Genomic DNA, 15,308 nt, shown 5'->3' with positions numbered 1-15,308 from the left:
GCGTTTTTTTTTTTGTGTACTCACTCCACTGTAGTCCGCGGACCCGCCTCTCCTTACTGCCAACGTCGTCACCTTGACTCCAACCGTTTTCTTGTTGTCATTATTATATTTTCTTGTCCTTGCTTTTCCTTACGTCTGTAAGAAATCGGCGGCCGTGCTCGACTGTTTCTGCTTCACTCTCCATGAACCATTCCCACTTCAACATTCACATCTCCAACCCCTCTTTCTCTCTTCTTCTGACGCCACAGGTTTTTTGACCTCTTCAGGATTCGTTAAAAAAAAAGTCGTTGTCATTTCCGCGGACACCCCCGCTGAAATACATGCACGCACACGAGCAGGGAAGCGCGCCCTCCGATCTCCATTAATGCGTAAACAGGACTATATTCGTACCGCACTGCTCGGATTCTGCTGCATAGTTAGAACCAATTTCACGAAGTAAAATCTGGGGGAAAACGCGTCACCATAACGCCCCCACGCCGACACCGTGCCTGGCGTTAAATGACAGCGGAAAACCCCCGTCACCGGTGGCCGTGTTTCCCAATGTTAGGCTACGCCAAGCCAGTTGGGGCTGAGGAAGACCGAGCAGGGCTGCTGTGGAGACTGTGGGCTCTTTAAGGCATTAAGTGTTGTGTGTGCGTGGACTCAAGTTTTCAAATTAATCTGCCAGTTTGGCACACTCTTTGTTTAACAGGCGAGGCGTGTCACCCGCGTCCCTGGTACACATTTTAATATTGGAGAGACGCGCTGACCTCCCGTTCACCCCGAGCACAACTAAGCTCCCCCTCCCGCTCTCCCTCCCTCTCAGCCCTCCCTTTCCACACCCTTTCTTTTTGCCATTTTCACATCTCTCTCGGCCCTTGCTCCCCCTCATCCCCTCTTTCTGTCATTTTGTTCTTTACTCCCCTCTCCCTCTCTCCTGCGCGCTCTCCCCGTCATACTAAATTGAGTTGGAGTCATTACTTTGAAGAAAAATGGTCGGTAGATGTGGAGGAGGGAGAGGGCTCTTTCTTTCTGTCTCTCTTGCAGAGATTTTTCTTTTCTTCCAGGATCATTTCTCCTTTTCCTTTTGTTGTATAAATATAAATGACATTGCTGGCCTCGATGATATGTGAGCCCAAAGCCCAGCCGAGTCATCGTGGCAGAGTCTAGTACATGAATATTTTGTAGAAACGAACGTGTACATTGGAGCTTACACTTTGTATAAACGTAGCACCTTTGAGCCGTGTGTGGATCAGCCACAGTGGTATCAGGTGGATTTATATTGATGTTATTCGACTCTCTACAAACTGAGTTAACTGCAGCCATATATCCACACTTCTCTCGACTCGTTTCACCACTATTACTTTCCTGATATTTCTACATTTGATCACTGCCATATCGCTTACACAAAACAGATGGCTTTTATTATTGCCTTCTCTCTTCTGCTATCTATGGTGCCTAATTTTGCTGAATAATACTCTGTGTCGGTTTGAACTCTATGAAGGCGCATGCAAAGAAGGCAACGCTTATTTGTGACTTTTTGGAAAAGTCAAGCAAACATTATTAACAGGCGCGCGTGCGCAATGACTCCAATTAAATCCAATTAAATTAATTCGGTGAACTAGAGATGAACCCCGGGAGAAAGGCGGAATCTGTAACGTAGTTATTCACTCATTACCTTTTTGGCTTGCGGGGGGTAAACCGGGCCAGGCGGAGCTGTGCCAGCCCAGGAAAACGATTTACGTCAACAAGAGGATTATTTATTTACTGAATTATCATTTTGCTCCTCTGTGGTGACTGTTTCCCCTCGTGCCTGCCCCTCTCCTTCGGTTCAACCACACAGCTCTGACAGTCAACAATAGTTGATCAGACCAAACATTAAGAATCTGAAATTAGGTGACAAACAAGATTAAATTATACATAGGTTAGAATGGCTTCAAATACATAACATAATAGAAACAATAATATTTTATTATTATTATTATTATTATTATTATTATTATTATTATTATTATTATATTGTTGATGTTAAATACGAAACATTAAAACATATACTTTTTATATGTGGGCACTGCTGCACTTTAATAAAGAAAAGACTGAAAGGAAAAGACGAGGATGAGGGATGAGGAATGGTTTGAGGCTCATTCTGCAGCCAGAAAAGTAAACGGAGCCAGACATTAATCTTGCTGTGGAAAAATCAGATAAGGAGAGTAATAATTTTTGAATAGTGAGAGAGATAAGAGTTTCTTTTTGACAGGGTCGTGCTGATAAGTTGAGAAGAGGAAGAGCTCTGCTGTAGTTAAAGTCCCTCTAAAATGTTTTGGGGAATTATAAACAGCTGTTACCTCCAAGCATAAAACCACCACTTCACAACTACTAATCTCTGGTTATGCACAGATGAACGCACGCACGCCGCTAACCTGATACTATTATTTTTAGCATGAAAATAAGCACGGGGTTGTTTTCATTTGGTATTTTCTCTGGACATTAAACGTCTTGTCATTAAAGCGGCTGCTGTAATAGACTGTTTAACCAAAACTGAATTGAATTTAGCTCTAGAAAAAGTTCATAAACGGAATAGTGTATGTAGCCTAATATTGACTTTTTGAGCAGGCGTATATTAAAGAGGTTATAAATTAATCTAATAATAATAATGCACCAGGTAATAATCGGCCTACTTTTTCTATATTTTCAGTATTGTCAGCCTTTTCCTTAACTTCTGTGAAACATTCTTTCCCAGGTCAATAATCACCTTATTTGAAACAAATGTTAACCGGTGTGAACTGAATGTGCAGTCAAAGACATCCCCCTCCCAGACGTTCACCCACTCACCTCTATGTCACCCAAACCACCCCTCCCGTTCTTTCCCTTCATCTCTGTCTATGTAGCCTACAGGGGGAGTTTTGCTTTTGAGACGGGATGGGAAGGTCAGACCTTCACCTCTCCTTAGCCTCCCACTATCATTTCTGTCATCTGCAGTCCATCTCCTCCTACCTCTGCCCCTACTCCCTCCCCCCTCTTGCCTTTGACATACAGCACTTGGTCTGGAGTGGAGTTAGGGAGCAGAGACAAGAACGGAACTCACGCACGACGGTGAACTTTTGACCCTTCAACTTCATGAACCCTCTGCTGTAGGCTGGCCAGTAGCCTGGACACCCAGCCAAGCTGTTCTCCTGATAATAACCATGGTTTCTTCTTGCCCCCCATCTTCGCCTCGGGCAGGAAAGAATGAAAGGAGAGGGACACCTCTCAGTTCAGTCGCAATCTCTTTGTGCTTTGGACTGAGTCCTGTTGCTCCTTAGCTGAGTTAGCTTGTAGCTAACACGAGCAAACAGGCCACAGAGAAACGCTACGGTTGCAGCGGCATTTCTGTCTTTCGGTAGTTTACACCTACACACAGACTTGCGTGTGTCACGCGCATTCAGCACCGAGCAAGGGCAGAGCAGTTTGCTTCAGGTTGTCCTCGTTAGGATTCAAAGGACGGGAGGGAGTGCAGGGAGGAAGGAGCGGAGTGAGGCTCGCTGGGCTGTCCTCCTGGTCTGAAGCGGGCTCTGCTGGTGGCGCCGGAGAGCTGCATTCATTCCCTGCTGCAACATGGCCCTTCGGCACACTCACAATACTGTATGTACCGGAGCTATCTTAATAACACGCAGCTTCCCCTGACAAACAGTTTGGGTGTATGTCGCTCTCCAGACCTCAACTATCACAAAATCCTTCTTAGCAAACAAACCTGCCTTAAATGTTTTAATGTATACATATTCATTTTTGATCACTCACACCTCAGTCTGTATGACAAGGTCCCCAATGCGTAGTCTACACTAAACGCTCCATAACCTGAAAAAAGCAAACATATAGCCTACACCCATGCCCTCAATAACTTCAAATATTTGCAAGGTTATCGGCTTGTCATAACCCATCGCCAAGGCAAATAAAACCTATTCTGCTCTTATCCAGGCTTTATTCGCAGTCTCACAAAGCGGGCCCTGATAAAGGCTTTTATCGAGTGCAAACACAATAATAAGCCAGTCAGGGCTCGTTTCCCTTTATTTCCAGCACTCAGTGTTGATTTAAGACACGGTCACTCGGTTGCAAATTAAATTAGCCTATGCAGGCACGTTTTTTCAAACTAAATTGGTAGGAAATAAGCATGTTTTTCTCACAGATGATATTATGCAGTTTTCACAGCTAGTTTCCATAGGTACAGTGTTTTCTTTGAGTGAATCGTAGTGTTACCACAGTGTTTACTCAGCCAGTCTGGTTGAAATTATGGAAGTTCTTCGTTAGTCCGAGGTAAACTTCCCACCCTTCTGAGTCGGAAATGGGAAACACTGCTAGATAAATAAGAAGTCATTGCTTTCCCTTATGCTGGTAAACACACACAGGCGTAAGGGGGTTCATCTCTCTTCTGCGCATGCGCTGCAGTGCAGTGCGTGGCTCGAGCCTGTCTGCTGACCTTGTGGTGACTCCTACTCGTGCATTATTCATGAAGCGTGGCCGCGCGGTTCACCCCTATCAGTATGCAGAAGACATCAAATGCCGATTTAAACAGAAAGCAATCACTGAAGGTGCTGCGAGCAGGGAAAATAGTTCAATAGATTATAGTGTGTAGGTGTATGTGTGTGTGTGTGTGTGGGGGGGGCGTGCGCGCGGGTACTGGGCCGCGTGCATGTGCTCATGATTAGAGGGGACAGGTTTCGGCCTTTTAAAAAATAGACTTTAGACTCCACTGTAGCCTGTGTCTGTCTGTAACTCCATTCCGCAGAATGGCCTCAGTGATGCTCAGTGAAAAGCTCAGATTTAACGAAAACATCCGAACTCATCAAATTAAGACTTTAAGTGGTACAAGCCAGTGGGCTGTGGAAAAACACACACATCCAGGATCTTCCCATGCCCGGGTCATTCACCTTTCTCTCTCGTCTCAGCCCTCTCATGCTCTGCCAATAAACCCACCAAACACAACAAAACACACCCCACTTACTCCTATACAAAGCCCTCGACTCTCCCACACTTAAACACACACCCTTGCGATGAAAAAAGGGCCAGTCGCATTAGTTACTCACCCCACTCATCATCACCAACACACAGACTGTAAAGCCAAACTCAGCGCCCTCTGACAGCCTCGACAGGTTCAAAGAAGCAGCAAGTCTGTACACATAACACACATCATGTACATAATGCCGAGGAGAAGCGGCTCTACAGGCTGAGCTGCCCTGTGTACAAAAACGGGAAACAGATGACAGACACGGCAAAAACAAAGGAGCCCATACAGAACCGCTGCTGCGCCTTCCCATGTCACGGACCCTCTCACTTGTCCAGACACAGAAAAGGAACCACATTTGTGTCACCAGTGTCATGTCCCGTGTCCGCGTGTTGTTGGGAGATGGGGGTGTTGCTGGTGTTGGTGTTCCTGTATCATTATTAAAAGGAGGAAGTTGATAAAAAAAAATCAAATGGGGAGTTTTTCACTTTCCTGTTTATCGAACTGTAACTTCCTGAAGGACCCCTACACACACACACAGTGTATGAAACGTTATCACTCACCGGAATTACAAGATTAATTTTGATTTTGTCATTCTGCAAAAACAAGTTATCAAGTTTTATATATATATATATATATATATATATATGTGTGTGTGTGTGTGTGTGTGTGTGAGTGTGAGTGTCAGTGTGCCACAGGGCCATGTTGCAGCAGGGAATGTACATATATACGTATATATATATGTATATATTATGTCGCTTTGGACTAATATTAGAGCTACTTATTTGACTCTGATATGTTGTAACTCATATAGTGTTTTAGTGCTTTTTGTTGATAAAATCAAAAGAACACACATATTTTAAAACTCTTTAAAACAAGCCCAATATCTGGTAGAGTCATTTGTAATGAGCCATTTCGCCTTATTTACCAAAAAAGGTTCACAGAAATGGAGAGCGTCTTCCTTCTTGTTTTTTCTGCAGCGGTGCCTGAATAATTTATGGCATCCTGAACATAGCTCTGAAACCCTTCTTGTGTCTTGTGAAGCTTGTGAAAAATCATTGTGATCGCGGAGGGCAGCGCCAGGAATCCCCCACACTGAAAATGCATTGGGGCAGACCGGCTCAATATGTAAAGTGAACATAAGACATAATAAATCAGAGTTTGAGAGCAGAGATGGACTTCCGAAAAGCAGGACCCTCCTCTTTTATTAGCAGAGTGCAGAGGACTCCCGATTAGGTACGTGACCGAAATGAGAAATACACTCACATGTGAATAAACAATATATTGCGTTTAGATTTGGGTCATTTATGCTGAGAAACACTTTGCAAAACCAAGAGACAAATTACAAAAGTAGCCCACTTCATTTGAGAGAGACAAACATGACAGAAAGTTCTTAGAAAAAGTGCCTTTACTGAAATTAACTTATAAAATGAAATTACCATATTGTAACACAGATTACAAATGAATACAGGCCCCTCTCCTATTTTGACAAAAAATAAATCACTAATTTTTATCGGAGTATTAAACCAGATCTCGCGGACTACTCTCTGCGAATGACGGCTGTATTATTACATATAAAATATATCACACAAAGTCAATTTTAAATTAATAATCTAGGTATTATATTGTATCCCACCTCCTCACACTTTGTGTTTGTCGGCCTTTTCAGGGCGCCGTGTTGCGCTCGGGCTTAACGCTGAAGAAGTTCCATTAATTTACCTTGATGTAACTTCTTTAATGGAGGGTTTAAGCAGCGGGATTGGCTGATAATAAACTATAGTGAGTGTGTTGGAGGCCGACTGTGATTGAGCGTCTGAAAAAGTTTGAAACTCCAGCGCGGCACATACCGGATTGTGAAGCGTCCGCCCTGACACAAGACATTAACAATTTACATGATGGATTTAAGCAATAAGACGCGAGCAGTGCACGAGGCGAGCACGACGCCGCGTGACTGGTAGCCCGGCTGTTTGACAGCTCCAGTCCCGCCACAGACATGACAGAGAGAGAAGTAACAAAGATGTACGGGTCAGTGTCCCGTTCCCATCTCCAGCAGACACCCAGACATGTTGTTTCTAGGCCAATAACGCTTTTAGTTGTGAAAATGTGTTGGGCTGCTGCTGCCTGACTTCAGCGGACAGGCTAAATTAGGCAGCACATTATGTTGTTTCAGATTCCCTCTTTCCTGTTTACATGCATACAGTGTCATCTCAAACAGGTTTGTTTTACTGGGAGTTTTATTAGAGGCGGTGTTTTATCGGTGTTTTGTTTCACTGGCATTTTCGGGTTTCATGCTTTAAAAGTTGCTTCTTATAATTCAATTAAACTGATTAAAGAAGATTTTTGGCGGCACGTAGCAGCATTAGTATTAAAATGAGTTAATAGTTAATATTGTTTCTGTACCAGTGCTGGTTTCTTCTACGTTGGGTGTATGTTTTGGTGTTTAATCTGACCTCAAGGCCTCTAGACCAAATTTCATTAGCATCAGTGTGACTGATACTAAGCGGATTTTACTGCAACATTTTTTCTGTCATGTGGTTTCATTTCTGATATGCGATAGAATCATAATTTTAGTATTTGCACGTCATCAGTGTATTTTTCACTGTATGTGTTCAGTGTTTTGGTTTTCCCTGACTTCATGAATAGCATCATTATCACTGTAATACAATAGATTTTTGAGATAAAAAAATAACCTTTACTGTTTACGCTTTTTGTGTTTACATTGGAAATGTGTAGGTGAATTTGCATTTGCTAAACGTTTGGTTTGCTTTCGTCTGCAATCAAATATCTTAAGTTGCGTTTGCCTACAGTGTGTGTGTGTGTTTGTATTGGTTGTAAATCAAACAAATCTCTAGCGTAAAATAACCTGCGACAACTCTGATGGTGTGCCTTGGGAATGTTTGTTTCACTCACACCCATCCTGCTTGGAAAATACAAGGGCGAGCCACGGACAAAGATTTGCTTGTACCCAAGGACGCATATCACGAAACACTGTGTGTGTGTGTGTGTGTGTGTGTGTGTGTGTGTGTGTGTGTGTGTGTGTGTGTGTGTGTGTCCTTGACCGTTTACTTCTTGGTTAATGTTAGCACGCATAAAAATTTCTCCTTTTCCTTATTGAAACCATTTCTACGCACACGAAGGCTGTGCGTAAAAGTGACAGAACAAACGTGCGGTGATTTGAAACATTTCCTTTCCAAATGCCCTGCAATAACAGTCATCAGGGGTGAACTGTGACTTGAGTTCACAACATGATTGCCATGTAGTTTCCCTTTAATCCAGAGGGAAAGAGAAAATATGAGTCAGATCAGTTTCACACCTTCGAAAATCAGCAAACAGCCTGTGATTTCTGGGCCAATTCATCAGCCTTTCATTGGATGCATTAATAAAAACATCCATATGAACAAGAAGAAAGAGCCACATGGTAAAAACTGACCCTCCGCACTCTTATCGTCAATTTAACCAACTCCGACTTTTTCTTCTTCGCCTTATTTTTGCTGAAGTTGAGTTTTTACGCACAAACACCCACGCATATTTTCCACACCGAGAGGCACAAACTGTAATGCATACACACATGTATGGGGGCTGGGGGATACACAAAAGTACACGCGACTGTGCGCGTGCACAAGTGCAGCATATCACTCCATCTGTGACGCCACCACCGAACCATCCACAGTAACGAATCTCAAATATCTCAAATACAGCTCTCAGCATGCGCGTTAATACAGCCGCACCACAGACTGACTGAGTGACATGGTAATTACACAGCACTCCCTCTCTGCCTTTACCACCCCCTACACGCTGCCGTCTCTACTTAGCCCCAACTTACAGGCAACCTTCAGACTCTACTTACTGTGGGTCGTGGTTCTTTCTCTCCACCGGATTTTCCCAGCGTTCTGAGCGGGATAGACCGGAGCTCGCCGGTGCTCGGCGTTTGAACAAGAGAAGGAGTAGCGGCCGGTAGTAGTGGCCTGATCTCTCTCTCACACACTCCCTCCCCTCTCCCGCTCTGTCTCTACTTGACTGACCCCTTTAGGATCCCCGCGAAGCCGTTAAACCGTCACTTGCTTTCTAGAATGTGAAATATATAGTACATTGTCAACTCCCCAAAACCATAAAACTAACTTTATGGACCTCACGTGACCAGGGGAGAGCCAGTGAGAGGTATCAGTCTGAGGCCAGGCCTGATCTTTACGATCTAACTTGGAGATAAAAACCCTCATCCGTTTGACATGTAAATGTCATAGCTTCCTTCTTTTTTATAGTTTAGCCCACAGCAGAAAGGCTTAGCTTAAAAAAACCTTAACACACATACACACAGAGAGGAGGCAGGAGATAGAGGTTGTGTCCAGATGAGGCTCGGAGCAGGACCTGGGCCTCTATGAACAGGGAAGGGACGGCAACATTAGCTGGTGAGTTTAAAAGTTCATTTGTTTGTTTACAGTTGGAAACCGGGAGAAGGTAATCTGATTTGGCTGTGAGAGACAGGAAAACGGAGGCCGCTTAGAGAAAAGTGGCCAATTTGTCCACCACAGGTATAGGCTGTTGTCTTGTCAGACCGATGAAAATTGGCCTGTGTACGTATGTGTTTTATCCAGCTTGCGCAGTGATTGGTGAGCCTGACGCTCTGATGCTGTTAAACGTCCAGAAGGTTGTCGCCTTGGAAATGTGGCGTTCAGGGTTCAAGTGAGGTCTGGAAAATAGAAGACCGGCCTCAGGAGCCTGTCTGTAGACTTTAGAAGACGTACGGCTTTTCCAGGTTGGAGCATTTAGTACAAGTGGAAAATAACACTGGTTTCAAAGAATTTTCATTGGATTTGGTTCCCGAAGCGCAAAATGCAGTTTGTAGGCTACGAAGTGGATGTCGAAAATGCATACAGTGTATAAGAGAGGTAATTTAAGTTGAAGTTAGCACAGGCCTTGCTCCTTTTTCTTAGCTGGATAAACTTTAAAGTGTGACTTCAGAATGTGGCAGTTGATGTCATAAGCCGAGGCCATCCGACTGGTTCAGATTTTCATAAGATAATAACTTCCTAATGCAGTTGGCACAAATATCCCCACCACAACCTAAAGGCTCCAAAAACGCCCACCTCTCATGGTTTCTAAGCCCAGCTAAAGCACTTGTGCCTCAGTTTGGTTTTGAAGGCCAGTATGAGGAACTTTATTGTTTTTTTACTCCAAGTTACAAACAAATACAAAAAGCTCATTGGCAGAAACCTTTAGGCCTTACAAGACGGTAGCCATTTCCCTTAAAGCGTACACACACGCTCACTCCTTCACTCCCCCCCACACACACACACACATAGCGACTACAAATAACCAACTGGTCACATTTAAAAATTTCAATATCTATATACATCCTTTCTGAAACATAGATCCCATAATTACAGAAATAACGATAATAATATACAGTTACATTTTTGAATAAAAGGGCTATACACGACATTATGGATGGTCACGGAGATGTAGGCAGGGCTGATTTGCTTGCTTTTTGCCTGTTTTAGCCAAACAAACACACGCACACACACGTTTGCCGCTTCCTCAATAAACAGGGGAGCAGATTAGAGGGGAGTGGAGTTGGGGGGGTTCAAACTAGTAGGCTATACAAGTGTTATTGTCAGTAAATAATTTACAATAAGAGCTCACATGCCAACTTTGTCAACTACAAAACATCACATTTGACACATAAAACGCTATTTAGACATTAAACAACAGGTAGGTAGCAAGGTTGTAAGGTAGGACGTAGGTAGAAACGTTAGGTAGCATATTCATCCTTGACTTCTCTCCTCAGGACAGCTATTTTAAAAAATGACAAGAACATACAGGAACATTAAGTTTTTCTTTTTTAGACAAGAGCAAGTACCACAGTCATTTTTATGTTGCCCAAAACACCAAAGACCAACATGCCGAACAAATAAAAAGTGCTGTGCCGCTGTACAATACTCGATTGATAACAGGAAGCGTTTTAAAATGGAGATCTGGAATTTGGGTTTCTTCATCACCGTCTTCTATTTTTTTTTTTTGCTCCATTATCTGCAGGTTTCTCCTGTTATCTTCTGTGTTTTTCTTCAAGTTTTCTTTATTTCTATACTCCTTTGCCTGTCGTGGAAAGCCTGCACATGATAGTAACATTTCCAAAGAGATGGACGGAAGGATATTTTTTAATTATGGGTACACTTTTAGGGCTGGAAGGCGCTAGCGCCGGTAGCGAGGCTCATGCTTTTCAGTTTGTTATCCTTCTTCCACTTCATCCTCCGGTTCTGGAACCAGATCTTGATCTGTCGTTCGGTGAGGCAGAGCGCGTGCGCGATCTCGATCCTCCGCCGCCGCGTGAGGTACCGGTTGAAGTGGAACTCCTTCTCCAGCTCAAGAGTCTGGTAGCGGGTGTACGCCGTCCGCGCCCGTTTACCGTCAGGGCCTGTCATATCTGAGGGTTGGGAGCGGACAGATGGGTGTTAGGGAGCGGTTTGGATGCACCAACATGCACACAAGCGGCTGATCACGTAGAAATGTACAGCGGGTGGACAAAATAATACACTATAATACACGCCAGTATAACAGAATTATTAACTATGTCATAGAAAAGAACGCTACTGGATCAAATCCTCTCTGACCGAAAATTATATTCCACAACTATTTTCCTGCATTAGATTTTAGTCTGTTACAGGTACAAGTTTTAAATGTATTGTGTCCACCTCCTGTATAACCCCACACACATACACACAATTCAGAGCCAGATGTCACCTATAACTGTGTCAGAATAAGCGTGCGTAAAGGCACAACAGAAGTGCGTAAAACCGTCCTTTATCTGAACAGCAGTTTTTCTTGGCACAATTTCTTTATGCCATTTCCACGACACGGCCTGTGTAGATTTGCTTTTTTGTAGATTTCTGTTTTCCTTTCTAACCACCTCTCCTCACCATTCCCCTCTATATTTTCTTTCTTTCTTTCTTTTCAGTCCAACAGGCTCTCCTCAAGGTTTTATTGCCCCGTCCTCTGCCTCACCTCCCTAATAAAATTCTCACACGTAATAAAGCTTCACTTTTCAAAGGAGCAAAAGCTTCCAAAGCCTTCCTGGCCCCTCTTTCTTTTCTCCCTCTTTTTTCTTTTCCTTCCCCGGCTCTGTCTGAGCTCCCCAGCCTGTTGGGTTTTGCTACCCGACTTGCCTCTCCCTTGACAGATTTATGACGCTTTTGTGGAATTTGCTAAAATAAAAAAGAGGGAGAAAAGACAGAGGGGGTAACCATCCGGCGTCCCTGGCTTCTACAGGAGGGCAGTGTAAAACGAATCGCACCCTGATGCACTCAGAAAAAAACGTTAATACCTAATTTCAGAGCCTGACCAGCTACAGGATTAAGTTAGTATTTAAATTCCATATTAGTAGAAATAAGAACTGTAATATCCCCATAACTCTTTATTTGCATACAATCAAGACGCAAAATTAAAAATGTTGTGCGTCACACTCAAACACCCGAATGATTTTTTGACAGTCAAAATATCAAATTGACGCAGTGGAAAAGCTTGGTGTGGTGCAGACAAAAGTTTCAGCTATTTCCAAACAGCCAGTTTACTCAAACCGAGTCTAAACAGCAGTAACTGGTGAATCGTGTGTATACAAAGAGGCACAGAGCTCCATGTCTCCCCACGTAGCGTCCACAGGAACTAAACTGTCACCAACCCCTTGTGTTTAAACATATACAGTACAGAGCAATGTGAATATTATCGCCCTGGAACTTGTATTATGCAGAACCTATAAACTGTAAACACGAGAGCAGTATGTACCATGGCTAATGTGCAGCTTTCTCATCCAGGGAAATATCTGTGGTGTTTGAGCCTCGCTGCCCGCCGTGCTGCCAGCGACTGATGCCGTCGGGCCCCCTTCCTGCTTCTGCACGGGATGCGGGTGGCCGGTCCTGTGTGGCGGGTTGCTGCCGTGGCCATTGTCCTGGTTGTGCTGCAACTCCTCGGTCTCTGGCGATGCGTCGTCCAGCTCCGTGAAACGCTGCGCTCCGCCGCCGCCACCTCCGGAGGAGTTGGAGGACAGATTTGGAGAGCTGAGATTACCGCTTCCTGGTTGCTCAGAGCGGGGAGACGAGCTCTGGGCGCCCAACTTGGCGTCACCACTACCGGGTGACAGGAGGGAGTCTGCAGCTGAGGCGAGGGAGCAACTGGATGGCTGTCTGAAGCCCCTCTCCGGAGCCGGGGAGCCGAAGCCCCGGGAGTCTCCGACGACCGAGCCGCCCCCGAAGTGTCCGGTGTTGGCGGCGCTGCTACTCACCCCTCCCCGGTTGGTGACGGTCAGGTCCATGCCATTGTAGCTGTAACCGTAAGAGCCCGTCGCACGGTGCATGGTGGAGGAAGAAGAGTCCCTATACGTCCCGCCGTTCATTGCGCCGCTGCTGGTTCCATAATTTAGCAGTTGATAGTCGGGGCCATTTGGGTAGCGCCCCGAGAACGAGTTTACAAAGTAAGAGCTCATTTAGGTTGTTTTAGAGAGTTGCAGGCTTACAGTTGAGTACTAAGGGGCGCTTGATTTGTTAGATTTCTCTTGGTCGTTATAACGCGGGTACTTTCAACGATTTATGATGTATTAGTGAATTATGGCGTTGCACTGTACTTCGTTTTTAGCTATGCATGTGCCGTCCAAATATGGGGGTGGGGTGGTGTGTGTGTTTGTTGGATAGAGGGGTGTGTGTGTGTGTATGTGTGTGTGTGTGTGATGGGGGAGGTGAGGGGTGAGGTGAGGGAGGAGAGAGGCAGAGAGAAGGGGGGGGTGCAGTCACGTGCTTTTGTTGACCAGTCGTAAATTCTCGCCGATGACTTTGGAGAGGTAATTCATGCTCTGAGGTTTCTAATGATGAAGGCATGGGCGGGAGCGCTCTCTCTCTCTCTCTCTCTCTCTGCGTTTATTCTGCTGCTGGGGGTGCCGGGGGTGAGCTCAGAGCGCCACCTACTGCAGACATAATTTATTGCACTGATTAAAAAGACGTAGAGGACAGGGAGAAAGTAGAGACTCAAAAAACATTTTAAGAGAGCCGTTGTAAAATATTCCCCCTCCTCCAGTCTGTCGCTCCCACTGCATGCGTGTGCGTTTCATCACTCAGGCCTTTAATTGACCTTTACTAAGGCTCAGGCCTGTAATTGACCTTTACTAAGGCTAGAAATTAGAAGCCAGTGGCCATAAACCATAAAATAACCAATAATAAATAATAACGCAATATTTAACAAGGCGGACAAACTAATAATAGCAGACCATTGATACTGCCTTCCACCTTCACTTGAGAGTTTAGTGAAGTTTGTGTTCAGATGGGGTTATGGAAAAGATGGCGCATTGCATTACCAGTAGGGTCAACATGGAAAAATACAACCACCACCAGTAACAACAACAACGACAGTAATAATAATTATAAGAAGAACAAGAAGAGGAGCATGAATGATGTGCCAAACGTCACAAATGTGCCCAACACATTACTGCGCTATAGATGTCATATGTCATCCTGTAGCATCATACGAGTGTGAAGCCTCCATAAAATCAGACCATAGCCAAAAAGAAAGTAGCTATCCTACTTTTGTTGAGAGAGCTTTAACCACCTTTAACCATTTTATGCACCTTATACTTTAAAAATCGGTCTCATCGACCAAAATGAACTGTGACTTTATTTTTGCTTTATTTTGCAGTGTTCCCAGTTTGCTGGTGACATGACTGCAGTATTCCTCTTCCGCAGATAACACAGCCTGTTAGAATATGTTTGACTGTCCTCAGGCAGCCAGTATATTGACCAGAATCTGTCGCAGGGAACAAAATGCTGACATGAAACCAACTCATGTGGGATGTAAGTGTAGGCTACTTTCCTTCTTTCTTCTTTATTTTTTTTAATTGTCTGCCTGTCGGCCCTGCCTTGCTCCTGCAGCTGCAGAGAAATAGTAAACCTGATCTGTGACGTCCACACTGGATGGAAGTCTGCAGATTTATGATTTGTTGATTCCAGGGTTTGGGATGCATTTCAGCCAGAGTGCCTATGTGTGTGTGTGTGTGTGTGTGTGCTTTATTGTGCACACTGAATGGACACAGGTCAACATACAGGACACATAAGGAATTCCAGATTTTAGTTTGTGAAATGATACAAATGAATGAGCTCTGTGGTGTGTGTGTGTGTGCGTGTGTGTGTGTGTGGACAGAGGCCACATTTTAGACACTCAGCTGCACACATTGAGCACTGGCAAGAGAAACCAGCAGTTGGAATGGAAATCATCTTGAAATTCAAAAGTAACCAGACAGATAAAAACGAACTGCAAAAAGCAGCAACCCAAGGACTAAAATTCCACAAAAACAGGTCCCAGATTTATTGTTTTAGCT

General features: G+C 44.3%; 2 protein-coding genes and 1 long non-coding RNA gene across 9 annotated transcripts in view; 1 reads left to right on the top strand and 2 right to left on the bottom strand.

Moving 5' to 3' along the window:
* Positions 1-15,308, bottom strand: part of hoxb3a (homeobox B3a) — an 88,973-nt gene that overhangs the window by 58,394 nt on the left and 15,271 nt on the right. For 2 of the 7 annotated variants that reach the window (XM_026326117.1, XM_026326126.1), the window contains exon 1: positions 8,805-8,989. The exons of 2 other annotated variants lie outside the window; for them this stretch is intronic. The gene's annotated coding sequence lies outside the window, so the exon portion shown is untranslated. Of the gene's footprint in view, positions 1-24; positions 567-8,804; positions 8,990-15,308 lie in introns of those variants that run through there. 3 more of the 7 variants (XM_026326122.2, XM_026326123.2, XM_026326125.2) reach the window with 2 other exon arrangements.
* The window catches only part of LOC113141610 (uncharacterized), a 26,041-nt gene continuing 19,959 nt past the window's right edge, over positions 9,227-15,308 (top strand). The window contains exon 1 of the long non-coding RNA XR_003296761.2: positions 9,227-9,363. This is a non-coding gene — a long non-coding RNA (uncharacterized LOC113141610). The remainder of the gene's footprint in view (positions 9,364-15,308) is intronic.
* On the bottom strand, positions 10,950-13,624 carry hoxb5a (homeobox B5a). The gene is made up of 2 exons (XM_026326130.1): positions 12,734-13,624; positions 10,950-11,378 (listed from the first exon to the last, which is right to left on the bottom strand). The coding sequence occupies exons 1-2, from the start codon at positions 13,428-13,430 to the stop codon at positions 11,131-11,133; spliced, it is 945 nt and encodes a 314-aa protein (XP_026181915.1). The 5' UTR covers positions 13,431-13,624; the 3' UTR covers positions 10,950-11,130.

This window comes from Mastacembelus armatus, chromosome 8 (genome assembly GCF_900324485.2).
Source record: "Mastacembelus armatus chromosome 8, fMasArm1.2, whole genome shotgun sequence".
NCBI lineage: Eukaryota > Metazoa > Chordata > Actinopteri > Synbranchiformes > Mastacembelidae > Mastacembelus > Mastacembelus armatus.
This window is presented reverse-complemented; position numbering and strand designations above follow the sequence as displayed.